Here is a 25,634-nt window from a genome sequence, read left to right as displayed (position 1 = left end):
GCTTAGTGGTTAAGAGCGTTGTGCCAGTAACCGAAAGGTCTCTGGTTCTAATCCCCGAGCCGACTAGGTGAAAAATCTGTCGATGTGCCCTTGAGCAAGGCACTTAACCCTAATTGCTCCTGTAAGTCGCTCTGGATAAGAGCGTCTGCTAAATGACCAATTTATTTTTATTTTTATTTTATCTGGCAGTCCGACAGATGAATCTGGGTTTGGCGGATACCAGGAGAACACTACCTGCACAAATGCATAGTGCCAACTGTAAAGTTTGGTGGAGGAGGAATAATGATCTGGGGCTGTTTTTCATGGTTTGAGCGAGTCCCCTTAGTTCCAGTGAAGGGAAATCTTAACGCAACAGCACACAATGACATTCTAGTTGATTCTGTGCTTCCAACTTTGTGGCAACAGTTTGGGGATGACCCTTTCCTGTTTCAGCATCACAATGCCCCCGTGCACATAGCGAGGTCCATACAGAAATGGTTTGTCGAGATCGGTGTGGAAGAACTTGACTGGCCTGCACAGAGCCCTGACCTCGACAGTGAGCCAGGCATAATTGCCCAACATCAGTGCCTGACCTCACTAATGCTCTTGTGGCTGAATGGAAGCAAGTCCCAGCAGAAATGTTACATATAGTGGAAAGCCTTCCCAGAAGAGTGGAGGCTGTTATAGCAGCAAAAGGGGACCAACTCCATATTAATGCCCATGATTTTGGAATGAGCTGTTCGACGAGCAGGTGTCCACATACTTTTGGCCATGTAGTGTATATACATACTTACATACATTTTAAGTTATTCAAGTATAAATTACCATAGATTACCTGTTAATTACCAAAATTACCTAAGATTATGGTAACTTTGTTAAATTACCGATAGCTTTGCAACCCTACTCCTGTACAATGCATCATGCCGTTATAATGCATTGTACATTTTGTCATAATAAGCATGTATGACTAGGACTAGGTTACAGTATAGCCCAGCCCAGCCGACTTTGGAAGTCTGAACCTGTCAACGTTTCAGGTTAAGAACCACGAAAATGCAGAATACAATCTAGTCTACCAACTGAGTTTTAGTTCATTTTCCACCATTGCCTCAAATTAAATGAATCATAACAAACTGGTCGTAATGAAAATGGAAAGTGTACCCGAGTGCACTGAACCAGTTCAACCCTCCTGGAAAATATGGGTGGATTGAATTGAAACTCCTAAAATCCTATTTATAGTCACATTTATCCTTCACTAAGTCTATGGCAGAATTAATCCTCAAGGAAACTCATCTCTCTGTGGAACAGTCTGTGCACAAAGATGGCTTAGGAAGAGGGTTGTGACATTGTGCCACCAACATCACATAACTGTCTGGAATGTAAAGTAATCAGGAGATCACATAAACATGTAAACTGCGGTCCAGAATTCATTCTAGCAACTTCTGCAGGAGTGGTGCTCTGGTAGTCCTAAGTAGCTACAGTGTTTAGGGCTTTTCCACCGTAGCTAACTTTAGCCTAGGTTTTTCACATTTCATGCTTCATTTGATAGATGGGTTGGGTTTCAGTTACATTTACATCTACTACTCTCCTTCCTATTCTGTGTCGACCCATTCCTCCCATGGAAAAGATTTTAAAAGGTTTACTTTAAAGCATTATGTAAACTTCTCAATTGATCATGGCCAGGTTTCATAGCCTACTTTTTGATATATGATGATAAGAAAACAAATGTAGAAACTTATGCCAATTGACTCACATCAGGAGGTGCTATAACAAACTGTGTGCCAATTATGATTGGATTATAACAGTAGCAAAAATGTAATTTAAGTGGAAAGGAATTTCCCTTTGCTGATGGGAGGATCTAGACCTGTATACAAGTCTCTACGACCTTTGACTGACTGACTGACTAACTCAATTCAAGCTGTCTATTTATGTTGGTAGGAATGGCCACTATGAGTGGGAAGCCCGGTCAGCGTTACTGCATGACAGACTGGGAGACCAATAACAGGCTGCTCACGGACACCGCCGAGCACCAATGCCACCAATCACAGCAGACAAGGCAGGAGGGGCGGGCCCTGAGGCACCAGACAGCCTGTAAGGTACGGAGAGACAGGGACTGTTATGGATGTCTGATGCCAGCCAGCCAGCAGGCCATGCATTGACAGAGAGATGACCAACTCATGTTCACCCCATAATAACAGAGTAATACTGTGTGTGACCGTGGGCTCTTCTCTGTCTCTGTCTGTCTGTCAGACACGCTGGGATGAGAGTGACAGCCGAGACAGGCTGGGTGACAGGATCAATGAGGTCACTGAGCAGAAGGACAGACTGCAGTTCTGCGTACAGGCAGTGGAGAGAGAGATTGAAGCTCTGACACAGGTCGCTGATACTTGTTATGGCATAAAATGTGGGAGAACTACTTAATGTTCAACTCACTTTACTAACCAAAAACATAATCAACACTTATACTGTAGTACGCATTTCACAGAACACAATCTGTCAGTGTCCCTAATTTGTTAACTCTAGGGACCTCTCAAATTGCTTTGGGAATCCACATAGCACTATGCTATTTGTATGCATTGTTGTGTAGTATGGTGCAGTCTACTCTACCCAAATCCTACCCTTATTAGGGAAGATAATCATAATCTAATTATGCCTGAGGGTGTTATTTTTGTTCTTTCTGGAAGTATGTGTGCTGATTGACAATGAATTATAGCACACATGTTTAATCATCTAGAGGATCTACCTCAGGCGTTTAGTACAAACTTTGTCAACCCTGTCTGTCTCTCTCTTTCTCTTTCTCTCTCCCAGATGAAGGAAGAGGTGGAGAGGGCCCTGGCAGACACGGCTGTGCCCCTGGAGGTGGTAGCGGAGTGTCTGACCCAGAGAGAGGGCCGTCGGGGGGGCGAGCTGGTCAGTGACCCCCTGGAGGGCCAGCTGAAGAGGGAGGCCCAGATGATTGACACCACGCAGCAAGAACTGCAGCAGCACATCAGCAAGGCCTTCGAGCAGCTCTGGTAAGACAGGATAGATTTAACTGCCAAAGGTCTTAGGTTGTGTCTCGTGAGATGGTATCATTGATCCATGGAACAGAAAGGGCTTCTATCTAACAGGCAGTTTTGTTGCTCTTAAAATAATAATAAAATAAAGGATCATGTGAAACTGAAACGGGTGGATGGTACTGACAATTGAAGGCTTTCATTTCACAATTTCTTCATAAAGATGAATTGCAGCAAATTTGACAGGATTCGTTAACATTCCACTGTGTTCTGTAGCCTATGTGTGCTGAATTAGAATACTAGACTGGAGATTAACTATCTTATGATGGTATAAAAGGTCCGCCATTTTGTTCAGGGAGTTGGTCAACCGTGATCAGCCAGTGCTGTGATTAAAATATTGTGAAAAAAATAAATTTGAAGATTATCTTTACAGTATGTTTATTAGTTAACTAGCCAGACAATTTTATTGGAATGATTCCAATTTTTTTCAAATTAACTGCCAATATTCCATACAAACAATGCAGTCAATCCACAGCCATAAAGTGGCTGAAGTCAGTTGATGATACTTTAGAGGCTATTTGTACAGAAAATTTGTCTAAAACCTGTGTAAACTGTATTTATAATTATATGACAATATTTTAGGTTGGTAATTCTATTACACAATTTCTGATATATCACATTACTTTCTTTTATTTTCCCGCCTAACTTAAAGCAGGAAATGTATCACCTATGCCTCTACTGCCATTCATTCCAATTTGGATTTCTCCCTGACCAAAATGGCTGCCATTATCATACCATTCTGGAACTTTGAGGGTTCATGACATATCCCCTCTAGTAATTTAATAGGATCTCTACAGATGTATGCTTGTGTGTGTCTATATCTTTTCGGATGATAAATCTAATTTCCCTGCTTAGCAATGTAGCACCATTAAAGTTTATTCCATTTAATTTTAAGCTGTCTCAAGGAAACGCGCCAACAGCTGACCTTTGACCTCACCAACAAGACTGAGGCCCTGGATGTGGACCTATCCTGCCTGTCACTCACAGACAGGTCACCTGACATATCCTTCAAGCCTGACCCCACCCGCGTACCCACTAGGTAAGGACGGGAGCAGAGTAGTGCCTTGTCAACCTATTGAGTCAACATGTGTAGAATAAATGAAATTATACTTTATATTTCTAGGATATTTCTAGGAATTTTGTTTTACATAATTATCACCCTAAATACTTTTTTTCAGTGTTAAGATAGCAGAACACTCAAAGAATGAAGAACACTCAATGGCAGACAAATTCTCAGCCTTTACCTAAATCTTGATTTATGGTCTTTTGAACCACTAAACCTGTTCTGATCATCTAAACTTGAAACATTTTCTCATTTATAACACAGTACTTACAGTGTACAGTACTTACCGATGTATAACTGTGGCTGATTTATTATCTTGCACCCTGCAGTGCCTCCACACACCAGGAGTGGGAGCAGTTCACCCACTACAACGTGACCTGGGCTGAGGAGGAGATGCAGGCTTCGCTACAGCTGAGGGAGACAATGACCTCTACAAGGATACAGGTACTAGAGGGCTGATCTAGGATCAGTTTACCCTCCCCAAATCCTAACTTTAACCATTAGAGGTAAAAACACAAGACTGAGCTAAGATCAGTGTCTAGGGGCAACTTCAACCTACTCTTACAAAAGGATGTGTGGGTGGGACTGTCTGTGTATTGGGGGAGGAGGAGGGGGATACATGTTATTAGTAGCACAGGAAGTCAGGGTCGGGGAATGGAAACTGGGGAAACTGGGGAGGTGGGGGGCTCATGAGGACACCAGGAAGTGAGGATGTGTGGATGTACAGTCAGAGACTGTTTTATGCAGTATGGAAATTGGTTCCATTAGGCAAATAGGGCAACTCCCATAACAAACGAATAAAAAAGGGATGTTTGGTTTTTTAAAGTGTTTTTGGACAGCATTTTAATAATACGCTTGCTGCCTATTTCAAACTGTATACGTGCCTGAGGCTGTGGGTACAAATACCCTATTCTGCATCTCCCTCCTCCTCTGTCTCCCCTCTCATTTCATGCTATCCCCATTTGAATAAAATGAAAATACTTAAAAAATAAATATATATACCACTGAACAAAAATATAAAATGCAACATGCAACAATTTCAAAGATTTTACTGAGTTACAGTTCATATAAGGAAATCAGTAACTTTAGGAAAAAACATCTCCACTTCGCTGATCCTCAACACTGGGGCCCCACATGGGTGCGTGCTCAGCCCCCTCCTGTACTCCCTGTTCACCCATGACTGCGTGGCCATGCACGCCTCCAACTCAATCATCAAGTTTGCAGACGACACAACAGTAGTAGGCCTGATTACCAACAATGGCGAGACAGCCTACAGGGAGGAGGTGAGGGCTCTGGGAGTGTGGTGCCAGGAAAATAACCTCTCACTCAACATCAACTAAACAAAGGAGATGATCGTGAACTTCAGGAAACAGCAGAGGGTGCACCCCCCTATCCACATCGACTGGACCGCAGTGGAGAAGGTGGAAAGCTTCAAGTTCCTTGGCGTACACATCACTGACAAACTGAAATGGTCCAGTGTGGTGCAGGAGGCTGAATAATGTGCAACCTCAGGAGGCTGAAGAAATTTGTCTTGGCACCTAAAATCCTCACAAACTTTTACAGATGCACAATTGAGAGCATCCTGTCAGCTGTATCACCGCCTGGTACGGCAACTGCACCGCCCGCAACCGCAGGGCTCTCCAGAGGGTGGTGCGGTCTGCCGAACGGATTACCGGGGGAAAACTACCCGCCCTCCAAGAGACCTACAGCACCCGATGTCACAGGAAGGACAAAAAGATCATCAAGGACATCAACCACCCGAGCCACTGCCTGTTCACCCCGCTATCATCCAGAAGGCGAGGTCAGTACAGGTGCATCAAAGCTGGGACCGAGAGAATGAAAAACAACTTCTATCTCAAGGCCATCAGACTGTTAAATAGCCATCAGTAGCACATTAGAGGCTGCTGCTGCCTATTGAAATCACTGGCCACTTTAAGAAATGGAACACTAGTCACTTTAATAATGTTCACATATCTTGCACTACTCATCTCGTATGTATATACTGTATTATATTCTATAATATTCTACTGTATCTTAGTCCATGCTGCTCTGTCATTACTTGTCCATATATGTATATATTCTTCAATTCCATTCCTTACTAGATTTGTGTGTATTGGGTTTATGTTGTGAAATTGTTAGATATTACTTGTTAGATATTACTGCACTGTCGGCGCTAGAAGCACAAGCATTTCGCTACACCTGCAATAACATCCACTAAACACGTGTATGTGACAAATAATATTTGATTTGATTTAAATACATTCATTAGGCCCTAATCTATGGATTTCACATGACTGTGAATAAAGCTATGCATCTGTTGGACACAGATACCTTAAAAAAAAGGTAGGGGCTGGATTAGAAAACCAGTCAGTATCTGGTGTGACCACCATTTGCCTCATGCAGTGCGACACATCTCCTTCGCATAGAGTTGATCAGGCTGTTGATTGTGGCCTGTGGAATGTTGTCCCACTCCTCTTCAATGGCCATGGAAGAACTGAGACATTTTCAGCTTCCAGGAATTGTGTACAGATCCTTGCGACATAGGGCTGTGCATTATCATGCTGAAACATGAAGTAATGGCGGCGGATGAATGGTACGACAATGGGCCTCAGGATCTTGTCACGGTATCTCTGTGCATTCAAATTGCCATCGTTAAAATGCAATTGTGTTCATTGTCCTTAGCCTATGCCTCCCCATACCATGTGGCTCATCTCAAACCATCCTGCAGGTGAAGAAGCTGGATGTGGAGGTCCTGGGCTGGCGTGGTTACACGTTGTGGTCTACGGTTATGAGGCCGGTTGGACATACTGCCAAATTCTCTAAAACGACGTTGGCCTCCAATAGAGAAATGGCGTTGGCTTATGGTAGAGAAATTAACATTAAATTATCTGGCAACAGCTCTGGTGGACATTCCTGCAGTCAGCATGCCAATTGCACACTCCCTCAAAACTTGAGACATCTGTGGCATTGGGTTGTGTAACAAAATAATATAATATAATAATATAATAAAAAATAACAACTGCACATTTTAGAGTGGCCTTTTATTGTCCCCAGCACAAGGTGCACCTGTGTAGTGATCATGCTGCTTAATCAGCTTCTTGATATGCCACAAAAAAAATAGAAATAATATACATGTCACGGTTCAGACAGACGACCAGAGGACCACAATTGCGTCACACCAGAAAGTTTATTAAAACTTAAGGGAAAAGGGAAGTAGGGAGTGAATGAAGGCTCCAGGGGTAACAGGGATCCCGTCCAATGTGCTGGGTCTGTGCCCCCCCCAGTGGCAGCGATGCGTCCTATGAAGCCGGTGGTGGGTGGTCCAGAAGTCCTGGGGGGGGGAGACACAGACACAACAGGGCGGAATGAAACAAGGCAGCAGTACAGTTCAGGGGAAATCCAAAATACGTAGTAGCAAGGCAGAAGGCTGGTCAGAGTTACCGGGATTGAAGAGTAGTCAGGAGTCGTTATGGCAGAAGCAGGTCTGGATCTCCTGGGGCAGAAGAGTATCCAAAAATCAGGCAGGTCCGGGGTCACAAAACCAGGGTGAGCCAGAAGCGCGAGCAAACAGGTTCCGGGTGTGAGCTTTGCAGACGATCTGACACCGGAGAGCTGAAAGACAGGGCCTTAAATACTGGGAGAGGTAGTGGGTAATGCAGCGCAGCTGGCAGAGTAATTAGAGCAGAGCAGAGCAGGGACAGGTGGAGCTAGTTAGGCTGAGTAGAGAGAGTGGTGAGCAGAGTGGAAGAAAATTAAGGTGGTAACCCGGTGGAGTGAGAGGCTCATGACAGAACCCCCCCCCCAAGGGACGGCCCCAGAAGTCCCAAGAGCAACACCACGCCGGGCGGGAGGAGGGGAGCCGGAGGAGGGCTAGAACTCCTCCGAACGGTCCGAGTGAACGTCCTCATCCTCGGAGGAAGCCGGAGGGCCGTGGTCGGGAGATGGGACAGGTCCCGAGACAGGATCAGGCACAGGACAGGAAGCCGAGCGGGCAGGACGGTTAGGGACCCCTCTGGGGCGGCCCCTACGGATTGCAGGTTGATCAGGATGCCGTTGGTGGAAAGCGGTGATGAGAGTCCTATCCACAATCCGACTAGCTGGCACCCAGGTCCTTTCCTCAGGTCCATAGCCCTCCCAGTCAATGAGGTACTGGAGACCCCTACCCCTCCGTCTGGACCGAAGCAGGCGGCGGACGGTGTAAACCAGACCACCATCGACGAGCCGTGGAGGAGGAGGACAAGGCGCAGCAGGGACCAGCGGACTCTCATGGATGGGCTTAATCTTAGACACATGGAAAGTGGGGTGCACCCTCAGGGAATTAGGCAGTTGGAGCCGGACAGCAGTTGGGCTAATCACTCTTATGATAGGGAATGGGCCAATGAACCGAGGTGCCAGCTTCTGCGACTCCACCCTGAGTGGCAGGTTCTTCGATGACAACCACACCCTTTGACCAACATGGTAGGTGGGAGCAGGAATTCTCCGACGGTTGGCCCCGGTAGTGTAGCTGGCAACGGATCTGAGGAGTGTGGCTCGGGCTTGTGACCAGGTGCGGCGACATCGACGGGCAAAAGCAAGTGCAGATGGGCAAGTAACCTCCTCTTCCTGGCTGGCAAATAGAGGAGGCTGGTATCCATAAACACATTGGAAAGGGGACATACCGATGGCAGAGCAGGTCAGAGAATTGTGTGCGTACTCCACCCATGTCAATTGCTGCGACCAGGAGTGGGGGTTGCGTGAAGTCATGCATCGCAGTGCCTTCTCGAGCTCCTGATTAGCCCGCTCTGACTGCCCATTGGATTGGGGATGGAATCCGGAAGTCAGACTGACTGTGGCTCCCAGCAGGTGACAGAACTCCTTCCAAAAAGCGGAGGAGAATTGTGGACCACGGTCAGAAACTACATCCTTTGGCAGTCCGTGGATCCGAAAGACGTGTTCCAGGACCACCTGGGCGGTCTCCTTGGCGGTTGGGAGCTTGGGGAGGGGAATGAAGTGTGCCATCTTGCTGAAACGGTCAACTATGGTGAGAATGACGGTCATGCCACTTGAAGGGGGCAGCCCCGTGACAAAGTCAAGGGCGATGTGAGACCAGGGACGTCTGGGCACAGGCAGGGGCTGCAGCAATCCGGCTGGGGGCTGGCAGGACGACTTGTGTTGGTTGCAGATGGGGCAGGCTTGGACGAATTCCCGTACATCCTTTCTCAGAGAGGGCCACCAGAACCTCTGGGCGAGCAGGTTGTAAGTGCGGGTGGAGCCAGGGTGACAAGCTAGGCGGGAGTCATGTCCCCACTGAACGACCTGGGACCTCAGGTCTTCGGGGACAAAAAGGCGGTCAGCTGGGCAAGTGCTGGGACCTGGCTGGTTACGGAGAGCCTCCAGCACCTGTTCCTCAACAGCCCAGGTCAGAGCTGCAACGATGCAGGGACTTGGCAGAATCGACACAGGGTCCTTGGAGGGGGTGTCATCCTTCTGGAATTGACGGGAGAGGGCGTCTGGCTTGGTGTTGCGTGATCCAGGCCGGTATGACAGAGTGAAATTAAACCTGGTGAAGAACAGGGCCCAGCGGGACTGCCTGGAGTTCAACCGTTTGGCCGTGCGGATGTACTCCAAGTTCTTATGATCGGTCCAAACGAGAAATGGAATGGTGGACCCCTCCAGCCAGTGACGCCACTCCTCCAAGGCAAGCTTCACAGCCAGCAGCTCACGGTTCCCTATGTCGTAATTGCACTCAGAGGGGGACAACCGACGTGAGAAAAAGGCACAGGGATGGAGCTTCCTATCCTCCGCAGCCCACTGAGAAATCACAGCACCAACTCCCACATCCGAGGCGTCCACCTCCACAATGAATTGCCGGTCCACATCAGGCATCTGGAGGATGGGAGCGGAGGTGAACCTCACCTTGAGGGTACTGAAGGCTTTGTCGGCTGCTGGGGTCCAGGTGAAGGGTTGCTTGGTGCTGGTTAGAGCAGTGAGAGGGGCAGCAACGGTACTGTAGTTCCGGATAAACTTTCTGTAGAAGTTAGCAAACCCCAGAAACTGTTGCAGCTTCTTTCTGTTCTCCGGAACTGGCCATGAAGTGACTGCTGATACTTTGGCAGGATCCATTTGGATACTTCCCTCTGCCACTATGTACCCCAGGAAGGCCACTGTCTTGACGTGAAACTCACATTTCTCTGCCTTGGCGTAGAGGGAATTCTCCAGAAGACGATGAAGGACTTGCTGGACATGGCGGGTGTGTTCAGACAGGTTTCTGGAGTAGATTAAGATGTCATCCAGGTAAACGAAGACAAACTTGTTTAACATGTCCCGCAGTACATCATTCACTAGAGCCTGGAACACAGCAGGAGCATTGGTGAGGCCAAAAGGCATAACCAGATACTCGTAGTGGCCTGTTGGTGTATTGAATGCGGTTTTCCATTCATCTCCCTCCCGGATCCGCACTAGGTGGTAAGCGTTTCTGAGATCCAACTTGGTAAAAACAGTGGCTCCCTGGAGCAACTCAAAAGCAGAGGTGAGCAGAGGCAGAGGGTAACGGTTTTTCACTGTGATGTCGTTGAGTCCCCTGTAGTCGATGCAGGGGCGAAGAGATCCGTCCTTCTTCCCCACAAAGAAGAAGCCAGCACCAGCAGGAGATGAAGATGAACGGATTAATCCTGCGGACAGAGAGCCATTGATGTAGTCCTCCATGGACTTTCTTTCAGGAGCAGACAACGAATAAAGACGACCCTTTGGAGGGGCTGTTCCAGGGAGGAGGTCGATGGCACAGTCGTACGGTCGGTGAGGGGGCAGAGATGTGGCTCTTGCTTTGTTAAACACCTCTCTGAGACCATGGTAGCATTCTGGGACATTGGAGAGGTCAGGAGCGGAGTTAGTAGGTACTGGCCGAGGGGGTAGTGCGGCAGCAAGCAGGCAGGTTCGGTGGCAGTCCTCTCCCCACTCCCTGATCACCCCGGTCACCCAGTCGAGCTGAGGGTTGTGCCGACGGAGCCATGGGTAACCCAGGATGAGGGGTTGGCCTGGAGAGGGGAGCAGGTGAAACTGGATAGTTTCTTGATGGTTTCCGGACAGACCCATCGAGACCGGGGCCGTGACATGAGTGACCGATCCGAGTAAGTGTCCGTCCAGTGCCCGGGCAGGAATAGGTGGTGTCAAACGGAGGTTCTCCAGTCCCAGTTGGCGTGCCAGCTTGATGTCCATTATGTTGGCTTCGGCGCCAGAATCCACCAGAGCAGCCAGGGTGTGAGTTGAGTCAGAGAGGCGGAGGTGAACTTGCAGCAGGGGTTTGCGGTCGGAGGACTGGATGGTCATTGAACTCAACCGGACTCCCCCTATGCCCGGTGAGCTTCGGCCCTTTAAAGGGCAGGTTACCACACGATGTCCATCACCTCCACAATAGAGGCAGAGGTTTGAGGTGAAGCGGCGCTGGCGCTCTGCAGGAGTGAGAGAGGCTCGCCCAATCTCCATAGGCTCAGACTGATCAAGCTGACCTGGGTGAGTGGCAGTAGATGACAGGAGCCCAGTCGGATCTCTCCGAATGCCGGTAGTAGGTGGACCTTGGCGCCCCCTCTCACGACGACGGGTCTGTATCCTTCTGTCGATCCTGACAGTCAGTGCGATGGCTTCATCAAGAGTGGAAGGCAGTTCATGGGAGACCAACTCGTCCTTGATATAGTCAGCCAAACTATGGAAGAACGCGTCCACCAACGATGGTGTGTTCCAAGAACTTCGTCTAGCCAGGGTTCGGAAGTCGATGGAATGGTCTGCGACTGTACGTCTGCCTTGTCGAATACTGAACAGTTCACGAGACGCCTCTGCGGTTGGTGAATCCAGGTCAAACACCTTCAGCATCTCCTCGGCAAACAGGTCGAAGGTTGCACATGCGGGGGTTTGACGTTCGAACTCTGCTGTTCCCCAGAGTCGAGCTCGGCCCGTCAGGTGAGTGATGGCATACCCAACTTTAGCCCCCTCCGTGGCGAAGGTCCTTGGCTGCAAGGAGAACTGAAGTCGGCAGCTAGTCAGGAATGGCCGGACCTGGGTTGAGTCGCCGTTGAACCGCTCGGGGTTTCCAATCTTGGGTTCCGGAGCAGCGGCTGCAATGACCGGGGCAGGTAACTCGGGGGCAGGGCTGGTGGGCAGACTGGCTGGGGTAAGGTTGGTGAGGAGTTGAATGATCATGGCGAGTTGTTGTTGCTGCTGCTGGAACTGCTGCTCATGCTCATCGGTTTCCATGTCGGGGAAAGTGTGCGCTGAGTCCATAATGGTCAGATCGTACTGTCACGGTTCAGACAGACGACCAGAGGACCACAATTGCGTCACACCAGAAAGTTTATTAAAACTTAAGGGAAAAGGGAAGTAGGGAGTGAATGAAGGCTCCAGGGGTAACAGGGATCCCGTCCAATGTGCTGGGTCTGTGCCCCCCCCAGTGGCAGCGATGCGTCCTATGAAGCCGGTGGTGGGTGGTCCAGAAGTCCTGGGGGGGGGAGACACAGACACAACAGGGCGGAATGAAACAAGGCAGCAGTACAGTTCAGGGGAAATCCAAAATACGTAGTAGCAAGGCAGAAGGCTGGTCAGAGTTACCGGGATTGAAGAGTAGTCAGGAGTCGTTATGGCAGAAGCAGGTCTGGATCTCCTGGGGCAGAAGAGTATCCAAAAATCAGGCAGGTCCGGGGTCACAAAACCAGGGTGAGCCAGAAGCGCGAGCAAACAGGTTCCGGGTGTGAGCTTTGCAGACGATCTGACACCGGAGAGCTGAAAGACAGGGCCTTAAATACTGGGAGAGGTAGTGGGTAATGCAGCGCAGCTGGCAGAGTAATTAGAGCAGAGCAGAGCAGGGACAGGTGGAGCTAGTTAGGCTGAGTAGAGAGAGTGGTGAGCAGAGTGGAAGAAAATTAAGGTGGTAACCCGGTGGAGTGAGAGGCTCATGACAATACAATCAGGTCCATAATTATTGTCAGCCTTGATAAAGATGAGCAAAAAAGACGGCATAAATTAAAATACTGAGCTATATCGCATGCACATTTTGGGGGGTGGAAATGTTATTATTTTATGCTAATACAATTACTCAGATAAAGAGATTGTGTTTAACAACTAATAACAAAAAAACTCAAAAAGATGGGGGTTAAAATTATTGGCACCCCTGTTTTCAGTACTCCAGCACCCTCCCTTTGCGAAGATAACGACACTGAGCCTTTTTCTAAAATGTTTTATGAGATTGGAGATCACATTGTGAGGGATCTTAGACTATTCCTCCATAAATAATCTTTCCAGGTCCTTGATATCCTTTGTCTGCTCTTATGGACTGCTCTCTTCAAATCTAACCACAGGTTTTCAATGGGGTTCAAGTCTAAATGCTCCTGTAAATCGCTCTGGATAAGAGCATCTGCTAAATTACTAATGTAAATGTAAGTCCAGAGACTGAGATGGCCATTGCAAAATGCAGATTTTGTGGTCAATTAACAATTCCTTTGTGGATTTTTATTAGTGCTTGGGGTTATTGTCTTGCTGGATGATCCACTTCCAGCCATGTGTCAGCCTCCTGGCAGAGGCAACCAGATTTTGGGTTAAAATGTCCTGGTACTTACTACTTGATAAAAAAAAAATTATGATGCCATTGACCTTAACAAGGAAGCAAAAGACCCAGATGCAGACAGTGTCGAAGTAACAAAAGTGTATTACAAAAATACACTAAGTGGTCAGTAATCCAGATCAGAGTCCAAAAGGTACAGAACGGCAGGCAGGCTCAGGGTCAGGGCAAGCAGAATGGTCAAAACCGGGAAAACTAGAAAACAGGAACTTCAAAAAGACAGGAGCAAGGGGAAAAACGCTGGTAGGCTTGACGAAACAAAACAAACTGGCAACAGACAAACAGAGAACACAGGTTTAAATACACTGGGGATAATGGGGAGGATGGGTGACACCTGGAGGGGGTGGAGACAATCACAAAGACAGGTGTGACAGTACCCCCCTCCACCTGGTGTCCTACCAGGGCACATACCTGGTTGACCGGGGTGCCGGCATTGAAACTCAGCGATGAGGCCTGGGTCCAGGATGCCCCTAGCGGGGACCCAGCATCTCTCCTCCGGGCCATAACCCTCCCAGTCAACCAGGTACTGGAATCCCCTGCCCAAAGGTCGAACCTTCAGGAGACGCCTCACCGTGTACGCCGGTTGGCCGTCGATGAGACGGGGGAGAGGGTTGGGCCTGGAAACAGGAGACAAAAGGCTGTGAGACATGGGTTTGATCCTAGACACATGAAAAGTGGGATGTATACGGAGGGTACGGGGCAACAGAAGACGAACAGCAGAGGGGCTAATGATCTTGGAGATGGGGAAAGGGCCAATAAACTGGGGGGAAAATTTGCAAAACTCCACCCGGAGGAGCAGATCTCGGGTGGACAGCCATAACTTCTGCCCGAGACGATACCGGGGTCCGGTGGCCGTCCGCTTGTCGTCGGTACCTGGAGGTGGTCTTGAGAAGAGCTGACCGGGCTCTCCTCCAGGTACGACGACAGCGGCGGACAAACATCTGGGCCGAGGGTATGCCGACCTCTTCCTCTTGCTCCGGGAAGAGCAGTGGCTGATAACACAGGAAACACTGAAAAGGCGAAAGACCCGTGGCAGAGCAGGGAAGGTTGTTGCGTGCGTATTCGACCCACACTAGTTGCTGGCTTCAGGTGGTGAGGTTAGGGGAGACCACGCAGCGCATAGTGATCTCCAGGTCTTGGTTAGAGGGTGGTAACCGGAGGACAGGCTGGCCGACGACCCAATGAATAAGCAGAACGCCTTCCAGAACCGGGACGAGAACTGAGGACCCTGGTCGGAGACCATGTCCACTGGGTGTCTATGGATCCGGAAGACGTGCTGTACCATGAGCTGAGCCGTCTCTTCGGCAGAGGGTAGCTTGGGGAGAGGAATGAAGTGGGCAGCTTTGGAAAACCGGTCCACAACTGTCAGGATGGCGGTGTTGCCATCAGATGGGGGAAGACCCGTGACAAATTCCTGGGATATGTGAGACCAGGGATGGTGAGGAACACGCAGAGGTTGGAAGAGACCAGCCGGAGCTTGCCGAGGCGTCTTGTTCTTCGCACAGATCGTGCAGGCGGCGACGAACGCGGAGACGTCAGGAACCAGGGTAGGCCACCAAAAGCGTTGTTGTACAAAGGCCAGGGTTTGGCAGGCAAGCCTGGAGGAGTGGGCCAGCATCAGGAACAAACATCCAGTTATCTGGACCCCCCCGGGGTTCGGCTGGGAATGCTGTGCCTCCCAGACCTGCTTCCCTATTCCCCAACTGAGTGCTGTCGCCAAGCACGAGGTGGGAAGGATGGTCTCGGATTCCGGGGGTGTAGCCGCGGGGCTATAGCGGTGTGACAGCGCATCTGACTTGACATTCTTGGATCGCGGTCAGCATGAGAGGGAGAAGTTGAACCGGGTGAAAAGCAGGGCCCACCTAGCTTGCCTGGAATTGAGACGCTTGGCGGTGCAGAGATATTCCAAGTTCTTGTGGTCTGTCCACACACTGAACAGATGTTCTGACCCCTCCAGCCAGTGCCTCCACTCCTCCAACGCCATCTTCACCGCGAAAAGCTCACGATTCCCCACATCGTTATTCCTCTCCATGGTTTTGAGGAGATGGGAGAAGAAGGCGCAGGGATGTAACTTGAGGTCCAAAGCTGAACGCTGGGACAGGACCACCCCCACTACAACATCCGAAGCATCGGCCTCCACCATGAACTGGCGGTACGGGTCAGGATGAACTAAGATGGAAGCAGTGGTGAAACGGCGTTTGAGGTCCCGGAACGCCCGGTCAGCAGCTGGGGACCATGTGAACGGAACCTTGGGAGAGCTGAGTGCCGACAGGGGGGAAGCCAGGGTGCTCTAATCCCGGATAAAGCGATGTTGAGGATGTCGTTTAGGTAGAAGAAGACAAACCAGTTCAACATGTTGCGGAGAACATCATTAACCAGGGCCTGGAACACAGATGGAACATTGGTAAGGCCAAATGGCACGACCAGATACTCAGAGTGACCGCTGGCCGTGTTGAAGGCAGTCTTTCACTCGTCCCCCTCCCGTATCCGCACCAGGTGGTAGGTGTTCCGTAGGTCCAGCTTGGAAAACACGTTGGCCCCCTGGAGTGGCTCGAAGGCTGAGGAGATGAGTGGTTGCGGGGAGCGGTTCTTCAGCGTGATGTCATTGAGGCCACGGTAGTCGATGCACAGGCGCAGGGTTTTGTCCTTCTCCACAAAGAAGAACCCTGAGACGGTGGGGGAGGCAGATGGACGGATGAACCCTGCAGCTAGGGAGTCCTCAATGTAGGTCTCCATAGCCTTGGTCTCCGGACCCGACAGCGAGTACAGTCGTCCACAGGGCGGAGTGGTGCCTGGGTGAAGGTCAATTCCGCAGTCGTAGGGTTGGTGTGGCGGAAGCGAAGTGGCCCGGGCCTTACTGAACACCTCCCGGAGGTCCTGGTACTCCGCGGGAATGGCGGAGAGGCCCAAGGCAACTTCTGAGCCCCCAGGAAGACGTTCCGGGGCAGGCTGCGCTGACTTCAGGCAGTGGCAGAATGGGCTCCAGCCCATGATGGCAGCAGTAGACCAGTCAATAAAGGGGTTGTGTCTCTGGAGCCAAGAGAAACCCAATACCACGGGAACTTAAGAAGACTTAATTAGCAGGAATTGAATAATCTCACTGTGGTTCCCTGATACTCGTAGGTTGATGGGGGTGGTATTGTGGGTGACCCTACCTATAGAGTGCCCGTCCAGCGCTCTAACGTCCATGGGAATGGAGAGGGGCTGAGTGGGGATGCCCAGATCAGATGCCTGGGTAGCGTCCATAAAGCTCTCATCGGCCCCAGAGTCGATGAGTACACGGAGAGATTTCGACTGGGTCCTCCACAGCAAGATGGCATGAAAGGTGGTGTGAGTAAGGGGAGAGGAAAAGTTATCTGTATGGCCCACCAGAGTACTCGCTTCTACCAGTGAGCCTGGTCTTTTAGTAGACAGGTAACACAAAATAACCAGTATTCCCGCAATACAGGCAACTCTTCGTGTGAAGCCTGTATTGCTGTTCGGCTGGAGACAGCCTAGCTCTGCCTAGTTGCATCGGCTCGGGAAGAGGTGAATCGGCAGACTTCGGAGACTCTCAGGGGAACTCAGGTAGCCTCGGGTTCTCTCAGCAACGGAGCCGTCGGGGACTTCCGGGATGCCTCGGAGGCGAGGTGGAATCCTTCCTCTCCTTCCTTCATTCCCGTAGTCGCCCATCGATCCGAATGGTCAAGGCGATGAGCTCGTCCTTTACTTCCTCCGATACTCTGTGCAGGAAATCCACTCCATAGTCCGCCACGCTGCGGGATTCTTGCCGAAGCTGGAGTAACTTCTGGGAAGCCTCACTCCCGGACAATGGAGCTTCGAAAACCTTCTTTACCTCCTGCATGAACTCCTCCAGACTGAAGCACACAGCCGACTGTTGTTCCCACACCGCCGTAGCCCATGCGAGAAACCTCCCGGACATCAGCATGATGAGATACGCTATCTTAGAGCGGTCCGAGGGGAAGGAGGAGGGCTGCAGCTCAATGATGAGCAAACACTGAGCGAGAAATGCCCGACAGGTTCCCGACTCTCCAGCGAAGCGTTCCGGGGGAGGTAAGCGGGGTTCTCGGGAAACCGGGGTGGCAGAGGAGGCTGCGCTTCTAACAGCCGGGTTACTGAGTGGCTGGAGGTTACCGTCGTGGTAGGCTGCCTGACAGACAACCCGCGGTATTTCTCCAGCACTGTGTTAAACGCTCGGTCATGGTGTTCGGCCAAGGTCTGGAACCCTTCCATGAGCCACGAAGCAACTCCTCGTGCCTTCCAATGGTGGCTCCTTGAGAGGAGATGACGATGCGGAGCTTGTCCGAGTCTACTGGGTCAGTCATGGCCAGTTTGTACTATCACGTTTCGGGAGAAGACCCAGATGCAGACAGTGTCGAAGTAACAAAAGTTTATTACAAAAACAGGGGGCAGGCAAACGACAGGTCAAGGGCAGGCAGAGGTCAGTAATCCAGATCAGAGTCCAAAAGGTACAGAACGGCAGGCAGGCTCAGGGTCAGGGCAGGCAGAATGGTCAAAACCAGGAAAACTAGAAAACAGGAACTTCAAAAAGACAGGAGCAAGGGGATAAACACTGGTAGGCTTGACGAAACACCGTGGCGGTCCACGTTGGACTTCTGGCGATGCACGGTGCCTTGGAGGTGGACGTGGGCGGCGTTCCACGTCTCCTCCGCACGCCGAAACCAGTTGTCCACCGCAGGAGCTTCGGTCTGGCTATGATGCCACGGTGCCAGGACCGGCTGATACCCTAAAACACATGGCCCATGGCAAGAACACCGACCACTCCCCCGGCCGGTCCTGGCAGTAGGACCGCAGAAACCTACCCACATCCTGATTCACCCATTCCACCTGCCCATTAGATTCGGGGTGAAACCCAGATGTTCCATGAACGCCTTCCAGACCCTAGACGTAAACTGGGGACCCCGGTCAGACACTATGTCCTCTGGCACCCCGTAGTGCCGGAAGACATGAATAAAAAGGGCTTCCGCGGTTTGCGGGGCCGTGGGGAGACCGGGCAGAGGAAGGAGGCGGCAGGCTTTAGAAAAGCGGTCCACAACGACCAGGATGGTGGTGTTACCCTGAGAGAGGGGAAGATCAGTTAGAAAATTGATCGATAAATGGAACCATGGCCATTGTGGAACTGGTAAGGGATGTAACTTACCCGCTGGAAGGTGCCTAGGTGCCTTACTCTGGGCGCACACCGAGCAGGAGGAGACATACACCCTCACGTCCTTAGCCAAGGTAGGCCACCAGTACTTCCCGGTAAGGCAGCGCACTGTACGGCCGATGCCTGGGTGACCAGAGGAGGGGGACGTCTGTGCCCAACAGATTAGACGATCACGGACACTAGACGGCAAGTACTGAAGCCCACCGGCTCAACAACGCAGGAGACCGGGAGTATGGGGGTGTTATCAATGGGCCTCTTCTCTGTGTTGTACAGCCGTGACAGTGCGTCTGCCTTCACGTTCTCAGTGCCTGGTATATAGGACAGCGTGAAATCAAACCGGGTGAAGAACAAGGCCCACCTGGCCTGGCAAGGGTTCAGCCTTCTCGCTGCCTGGATGTACTCCAGGTTACGGTGGTCAGTCCAGACGAGGAAAGGGTGTTTAGCCCCCTCGATCCAGTGCCTCCACGCTGTCAGGGCTCTGACAACAGTCAACAGCTCCCGATCACCAACGTCATAGTTCTGCTCCGCGGGGCTGAGCTTCTTAGAGAAGAAGGCACAGGGGCGGAGCTTGGGTGGCATGCCCGAGCATTCGGATAGGACAGCGCATACCCCTACCTCGGACGCGTCCACCTCCACTACGAACGGCAATGAGGGATTGGGATGGACCAGTACCGGGGCTGAGGTGAACAGAGCCCTCAGGGTACTGAAAGCCCTGTCAGCCTCAGCAGACCAGCAGAGCCGGGACGGCCCACACTTCAACAGAGAGGTGATGTGGGCTGCGACCTTGCCAAAGCCCCGGATAAACTTCCGATAGTAATTGTCAAAGCCAATGAAGTGCTGCACCTCCTTAACCATGGTCTCCCTCCATCTCCACACCTGAGAAGAACAGACATTTTTCTGCCTTGGCATTCAGGTCATGTTCCAACAGTCGCCCAAGCACTCTGCGAACCAGGGACACATGCTCGGCGTGCGTAGCGGAATACACCAGGATGTCATCGATGTAGACCACCACACCATGACCAAGCATGTCCCGAAACACATCGTTCACAAAGGACTGGAAGACTGATGGAGCATTCATCAACCCGTACGGCATCACCAGGTATTTATATAATGCCCCGTGGTGGTGCTAAATGCTGTCTTCCACTCGTCCCCTTCCCGGACACGCACCAGGTTGTACGCACTCCTGAGATCTAATTTCGTGAAGACGCGCGCCCCATGCATTGATTCGAACACCGAGGAAATGAGGGGTAGAGATAACTATAGCGAATTGTAATTTTATTAAGTGCACGGTAATCAATGCAAGGGCGCAGACCCCCGTCTTTCTTCTTCACGAAAAATAAACTTGAGGAGGCGGGTGAAGTGGAGGGACGTATGAACCCCTGACACAGGGTCTCGGAGACATATGTTTCTATAGCCTCCGTTTCAGCCTGCGACAGGGGATATACATGACTCCTGGGCTGCACAGAGTCTAACCGGAGGTTTATCGCGCAATCCCTTGAGCGATGGGGTGGTAATTTGGTCGCCTGCATTTTGGAAAAAGCGTGCTCCAAATGGAGGTATTCGGGGGGGAATGCGCACCAATGTCACTATGATTACACAGGAGACCCATAATGAGCAAATCACGTTTCATATTATTGAGTCCCTTGATTTCCCTGTTGTGTTAGGCCTTCCCTGGCTAGCACCACCGTGGTCGCACCAATGGAAACAGCTAGACACCTACCCTGACACACACGCGACCACCCTGTGAGAGCCCTCTGCGGCCATGAAAAGGTGGGGTCGTGTAGTGCTAGCCAGGGAAGGCCTAATACAACAGGGAAATCAAGGGACTCAATAATATGAAACGTGATTTGCTCATTATGGGTCTCCTGTGTAATCATAGTGACTGGTGCGGTAACCTCCCTAACAAAACCTGACCCTAATGGTCGATTGTCAAGTGCTTTGACAGGCAATGGAATAGACAGGAGAACCAATGTAATACATAGACTAAGAGCTAAAGACCTGTCCATAAAGTTCCCAGCTGTGCCTGAATCTACCAGCGCCTTACACTGGGGAACTACCATGTAATCAGGGAAGTTGACGTGGATGGTTAAATGCGCAGCAGAGGCTCTGAACAAGTGTGGGTTTGTGCTACCTGGGGTGACGCGAGAGTGCCCTGCCTGCCGCCTCCAGAACCTGAAGAACTCTGACGACATTGTGCAGCAGAATGTCCTCTTCTGCCACAAGAGTGACACTGGATCTGTCGTCCACCGTTCTCCCGGAACGCTGCACCACCCAGCTCCATCGGAACGTGAGCCGGGGAGAGGGGGGGTGAAACGGGCAGGCCCCTTCCAGGACGTCCTCTCGAAGCCAGCTGGTTGTCCAACCGGATGGCCATGTCCACCAGTTGGTCGAAGGTCAGAGTGGTATCCCAGCAGGCTAGCTCCCTTCGGACGTCCTCACGCTGGCTGCATCGGAAATGGTCGATGAGGGCCCGCTCGTTCCACCCGGAGCCAGCCGCTAGGGTTCTAAACTCCAGGAAAAAGTATTGCGCGGTCCTCGTCCCCCAGATGGAACAGATGCTCGCCCGCCTCTCTTCCTTCGGGGGGATGATCAAAGACTGCACGGAAGAGGCGAGCGAACTCTCCGTAGCTGTCCAACGCGTCTCCTCCTTCACTCCAGACCGCGTTGGCCCACTCCAGGGCTTTCTCCGAGAGGCAGGAGACGAGGGCGGACACCTTCTCCCGATCCGATGGAGCAGGGCTGATGGTGTTGAAGTAGAGGTCCAGCTGCAGGAGGAAACCCTGGCAGTGGGCAGCTGTCCTGTTGTATTCTCTTGGTAGAGACAGGTGAATACCCCTGGTTGCTGGTGTGTGGGTGGCTGGATCCGGTCGCTCAGCTGGTTCCACTGGGTCAGATCCTCTCTTCTCCAAGCGCTGGACGGCCTGGAGAACCCGATCCATCGCTTCACCCAAGCTGGCTAACATGGTGGAATGCTCCCGGACCCACTCAAGGAATCCAGGCATATTCCCCGCTCCTGCTGACTCCATGCTGTTTGGGTGTGTTATTCTGTAACAAGGTGAGTAGGATGGAGCCAGGCGCAGGAGGTGTGAATCAAAGAATAGGGTTTATTTGGCCAATACAGCAGTCTGCAATCACAAAGACAGGTGAAACAGATCACGGTGTGACACCCATAACATCAAAGATCCACCACCATATTTTACCGTAGGTATGAGATACTTTTCTGTATGTTTCTCAATGCCAAACCCACCACTTGTGTGCATGGCCAAAGAGCTCTATTTTCATGTCATCTATGGTCAGATGCTATGGTCAGAAACTGCATACAATATAGGTCAGTATTTGTATTATTTATTTTATACAGTCTTTTTTGCTCATCTTTATCAAGGGTGCCAGTAATTATGGACATTAATGTATTGCAAGGACCCCAGTAAATTGTGTTTTGGAATGCTGGTGTAGGGGATTGTTTAAGCTGAAGAGGACATATGGGGTTATTTTAAAGGCATGAGTTAGCACTTGTTTTATTTGGCTCAGGCTGAAGCGGTGTAAAATGTATCCGAAGAATATCATCCTGATCGATATACAGTACAGAAGCATTCAACAGCAACGGGAGTCTGATCAATAAATGCTGTATATCATCTTTACGAGGCGATTGTAATGTGTGCCTGAGGGTTGTTGGTATTCTCACTCACACAGTCTGAAGAGGACATTGTCATCCCCTTTTGAAAACATCATAAGCATGTTCTCGGAATACGCTTTCAGGACACGTTACTTTAAAAAACTGCCATTGTGATTGGCCCATTTCATAAACTAAAGTGTAACTGACTTAGTATAGCAACATCATCCTCTCCAAGAGTGTCTCCGAGTAGGAGTGCTAATCTACGGTAGGATCAGGTCCCCCTTCTCCATATAATCTTATTCATTAGGATCTAAAAGGCAAGACTGATCCTATATCAGCACACCTACTCTGAGACTTTCTGAATACGTGCCCCATATTCCTTATAACTGCACAATAAGACTCTTACTCATCTCTCTCCTCTGTGTGGTGTCTGATGCCCCCATCTCTGATGTCCCTTTAGAGCCAGAATGACCTGGAGGGGCAGCGGATCACCACTGGGTTCAACCTGCGCAAGAGGACCCACCAGCTCCAGCAGGCCTGCAGTCAGCTACACTGGCAGCACACGGCTGTGAGTACAGAGTCCTGTTCATTATGGGCACATAATGGAAAATGTATTTCAATGCAAAATGAAAAATGCTGCTATCTTTGACTAGAGTTGGAAAATATTGATATTGAGGACAGACCCTGATAGAGGCCTTGGGAAGACCACCATGGATCCAGAGTTAAGTCTTAGAAAGGCTCTTGTTAAGCATTCATGACTTACACCGGGTCCTTCTCATGCTATACATCCACTAAACCCATCAGACCTCCCTCTCTCTCTCGGACGCACTGACTTAAGCTGCTCTCTCCACCCTTCCACTGATCTCCCTTCTAATCAGAGCAGCACAGCCATTTTCCTTTGTTAGCGCTCCACTGGGCCCTATCTATCTCCATAGACATGAATGCATATAATCCTGGTAAGGAAGTCCACTCCAGAGGCAATAACAATAGCAGTGTCCGGAATGCACAGGGAGAGATTAGATAAGACTGGGGTCAATGCAGGGAAGGCAGATCACCAAGGTTTCTCATGAATGTGTTATGGATCAGTAACATCATATATACAGTAGAGTACAGTAGATCTGAACAAGAAGTGGAATCTATGAATCAGCTATTGTGTGAGAGCTAGAGGCTAGACCAAGAACCATAGAGAGCATAGATGGTGATAAGATAGTATTTACTAGCATAGAGAATAGAAAGCAAAGAGGACCATTCTAGACGACCCTTCGTAGCTGTTGGAGGTTTCTCAGGCTTCTTAGTGCTAACTCTGTGCTCCTTTGGCTCTGTCTGTCCCACCAGACCAGAGAGGAGATCACAGAGCTGATGACGGACATCCATCGTCTGGAGCAGGAGTGCCCCCTGAAGTTGGTCCATACCAGGCTGGAGAACAGGAACTCGAGGCCCGGAGTGGACCTCTGCAGAGACCAGGTAGAACCATAAAAATAGAATTACTGGAATGGGGAAAAAGCCCCTCAAACCAGGGCAATTTGACAGTACACTCACTATGACCGCCGGTCCACACGTCAAGGGAAATTGACTTGAATGTTAATGTCCGTTCTACTCATTCTATTCTATGGTTGATTCTAACCTGTAAAGCAGGAATGGGTATTCTTTGGTCCTATGAAAGCCTGCACACATTGACCCTTCAGAGGACCTGTTGTTGTAAAGGCTGATTTTGTCATGGAAAAGGAGCTGTGTCTCTGTTTGTCATATTATACTGAACAAAAATATAAACGCAACATGTAAAGTGTTGGTCCCATGTTTCATGAGCTGAAATAAAAGATCCCAGAAATGTTCCATACACACAAAAAGCTTATTTCTCTCAAATGTTGCACACAAATTTGTTTACATGCCCTTTAGTGAGCATTTTTCCTTTGCCAAGATACTCCATCCACCTGAAAGGTGTGGCATATCAAGAAGCTGATTAAACAGCATGATCATTACACAGGTGCACCTTGTGCTGGGGACAATAAACGTCCACAGATGTCTCAAGTTTTGAGGGAGCGTGCAATTGGCATGCTGACTGCAGGAATGTCCACCAGAGCTGTTGCCAGAGAATTGAATGTTCATTTCTCTACCATAAGCCACCTCCAACGTAGTTTTAGAGAATTTGTCAGTACGTCCAACCGGCCTCACAACCGCAGACCATGTGTAACCTCCACATCCGGCTTCTTCACATCTGTGACCAACCACCCGGACATCTGATGAAATGTAGGACTATTTCTGTCTGTAATAAAGCCTTTTTGAGTGGAAAATCTAATTTTGATTGGCTGGACCTGACTTCCCAGTGGGCCCTCCCAGGCCCACCCATGGCTGCGCCCCTGCCCTGTCATGTGAAATCCATAAATTAGGGCCGAATGAATTTATTTCAATTGACTGATTTCCTTCTATGAACTGTAACTCAGTAAAATCTTTGAAACTGTTGCATGTTGCATTTATATTTTTGTTCAGTATATAATGTGTGTCCATGCCTTGACTCTGTAATCTCTGTAGGTGCATTCTGGGCTGGTGGAAGAGGCTAAGCAGTTGGGAGCCACCATAGAAGCATTACAGCAGAATCTAGCCAAGTCTATGTGAGTGTTGTTGTTATTTATTTTTATTTATTTTATTTTTGGTCATTTAGCAGACGCTCTTATTGAGTTGCTATGAAACTGAGCACATCATATGTTCACCTCGTATGGCTCTTTCACAGCATATTGAACATCTGATGTGCTCACTTTCATAGCATATTGGCGTTTAATATAAGGACCCCCCACACACACACACCATCTAACCCTGTGTTGCTGTTCTGTGACCCTGTGTACCAGGCACTCTCTGCAGTCCTTAGAGGAGCACCAGGCCTGTATGGGAGAAGACCTGTCCAGGAAGCAGGAGGCCCTGGAGCTGGAGCAGCGAAGCAACCACATCCACCAGCGCCTGGAGGCCCTGCCTGAGGCTGACAGCCAAGATCATCCCTGGAGTCACCGTCCCCAAGCCCGGCTTCACCAGAGAGATGTACTGATGAGGTGGACACACACATGAACACACGCACGCACGAACGCACGCACGCTTGTATTCATGACCATAAAGCATTTTGAAATTCACTATGTACGGAGCGGTCGTACTTTGACTCCCATTCCCTGACTGAATTGTGGATTTAC

The 25,634-nt window shown here is 50.1% G+C and overlaps 1 protein-coding gene across 1 annotated transcript; it reads left to right on the top strand.

The window, feature by feature from the left end:
• Window positions 1-1,925: 1,925 nt before the first annotated feature.
• Window positions 1,926-25,515, top strand: LOC311140006 (tektin-2-like; the record flags this gene model as incomplete). Its single annotated transcript, XM_084174980.1, has 9 exons — window positions 1,926-2,072; window positions 2,227-2,313; window positions 2,785-2,990; window positions 3,928-4,071; window positions 4,425-4,539; window positions 22,919-23,026; window positions 23,794-23,922; window positions 24,988-25,067; window positions 25,302-25,515. 9 exons carry the CDS (start codon window positions 1,926-1,928, stop codon window positions 25,513-25,515), a joined length of 1,230 nt encoding a protein of 409 aa, XP_084031106.1.
• Window positions 25,516-25,634: the final 119 nt, after the last annotated feature.

Source organism: Coregonus lavaretus (genome assembly GCF_964263955.1).
Source record: "Coregonus lavaretus genome assembly, chromosome: 13".
Lineage (NCBI taxonomy): Eukaryota > Metazoa > Chordata > Actinopteri > Salmoniformes > Salmonidae > Coregonus > Coregonus lavaretus.
This window is presented reverse-complemented; position numbering and strand designations above follow the sequence as displayed.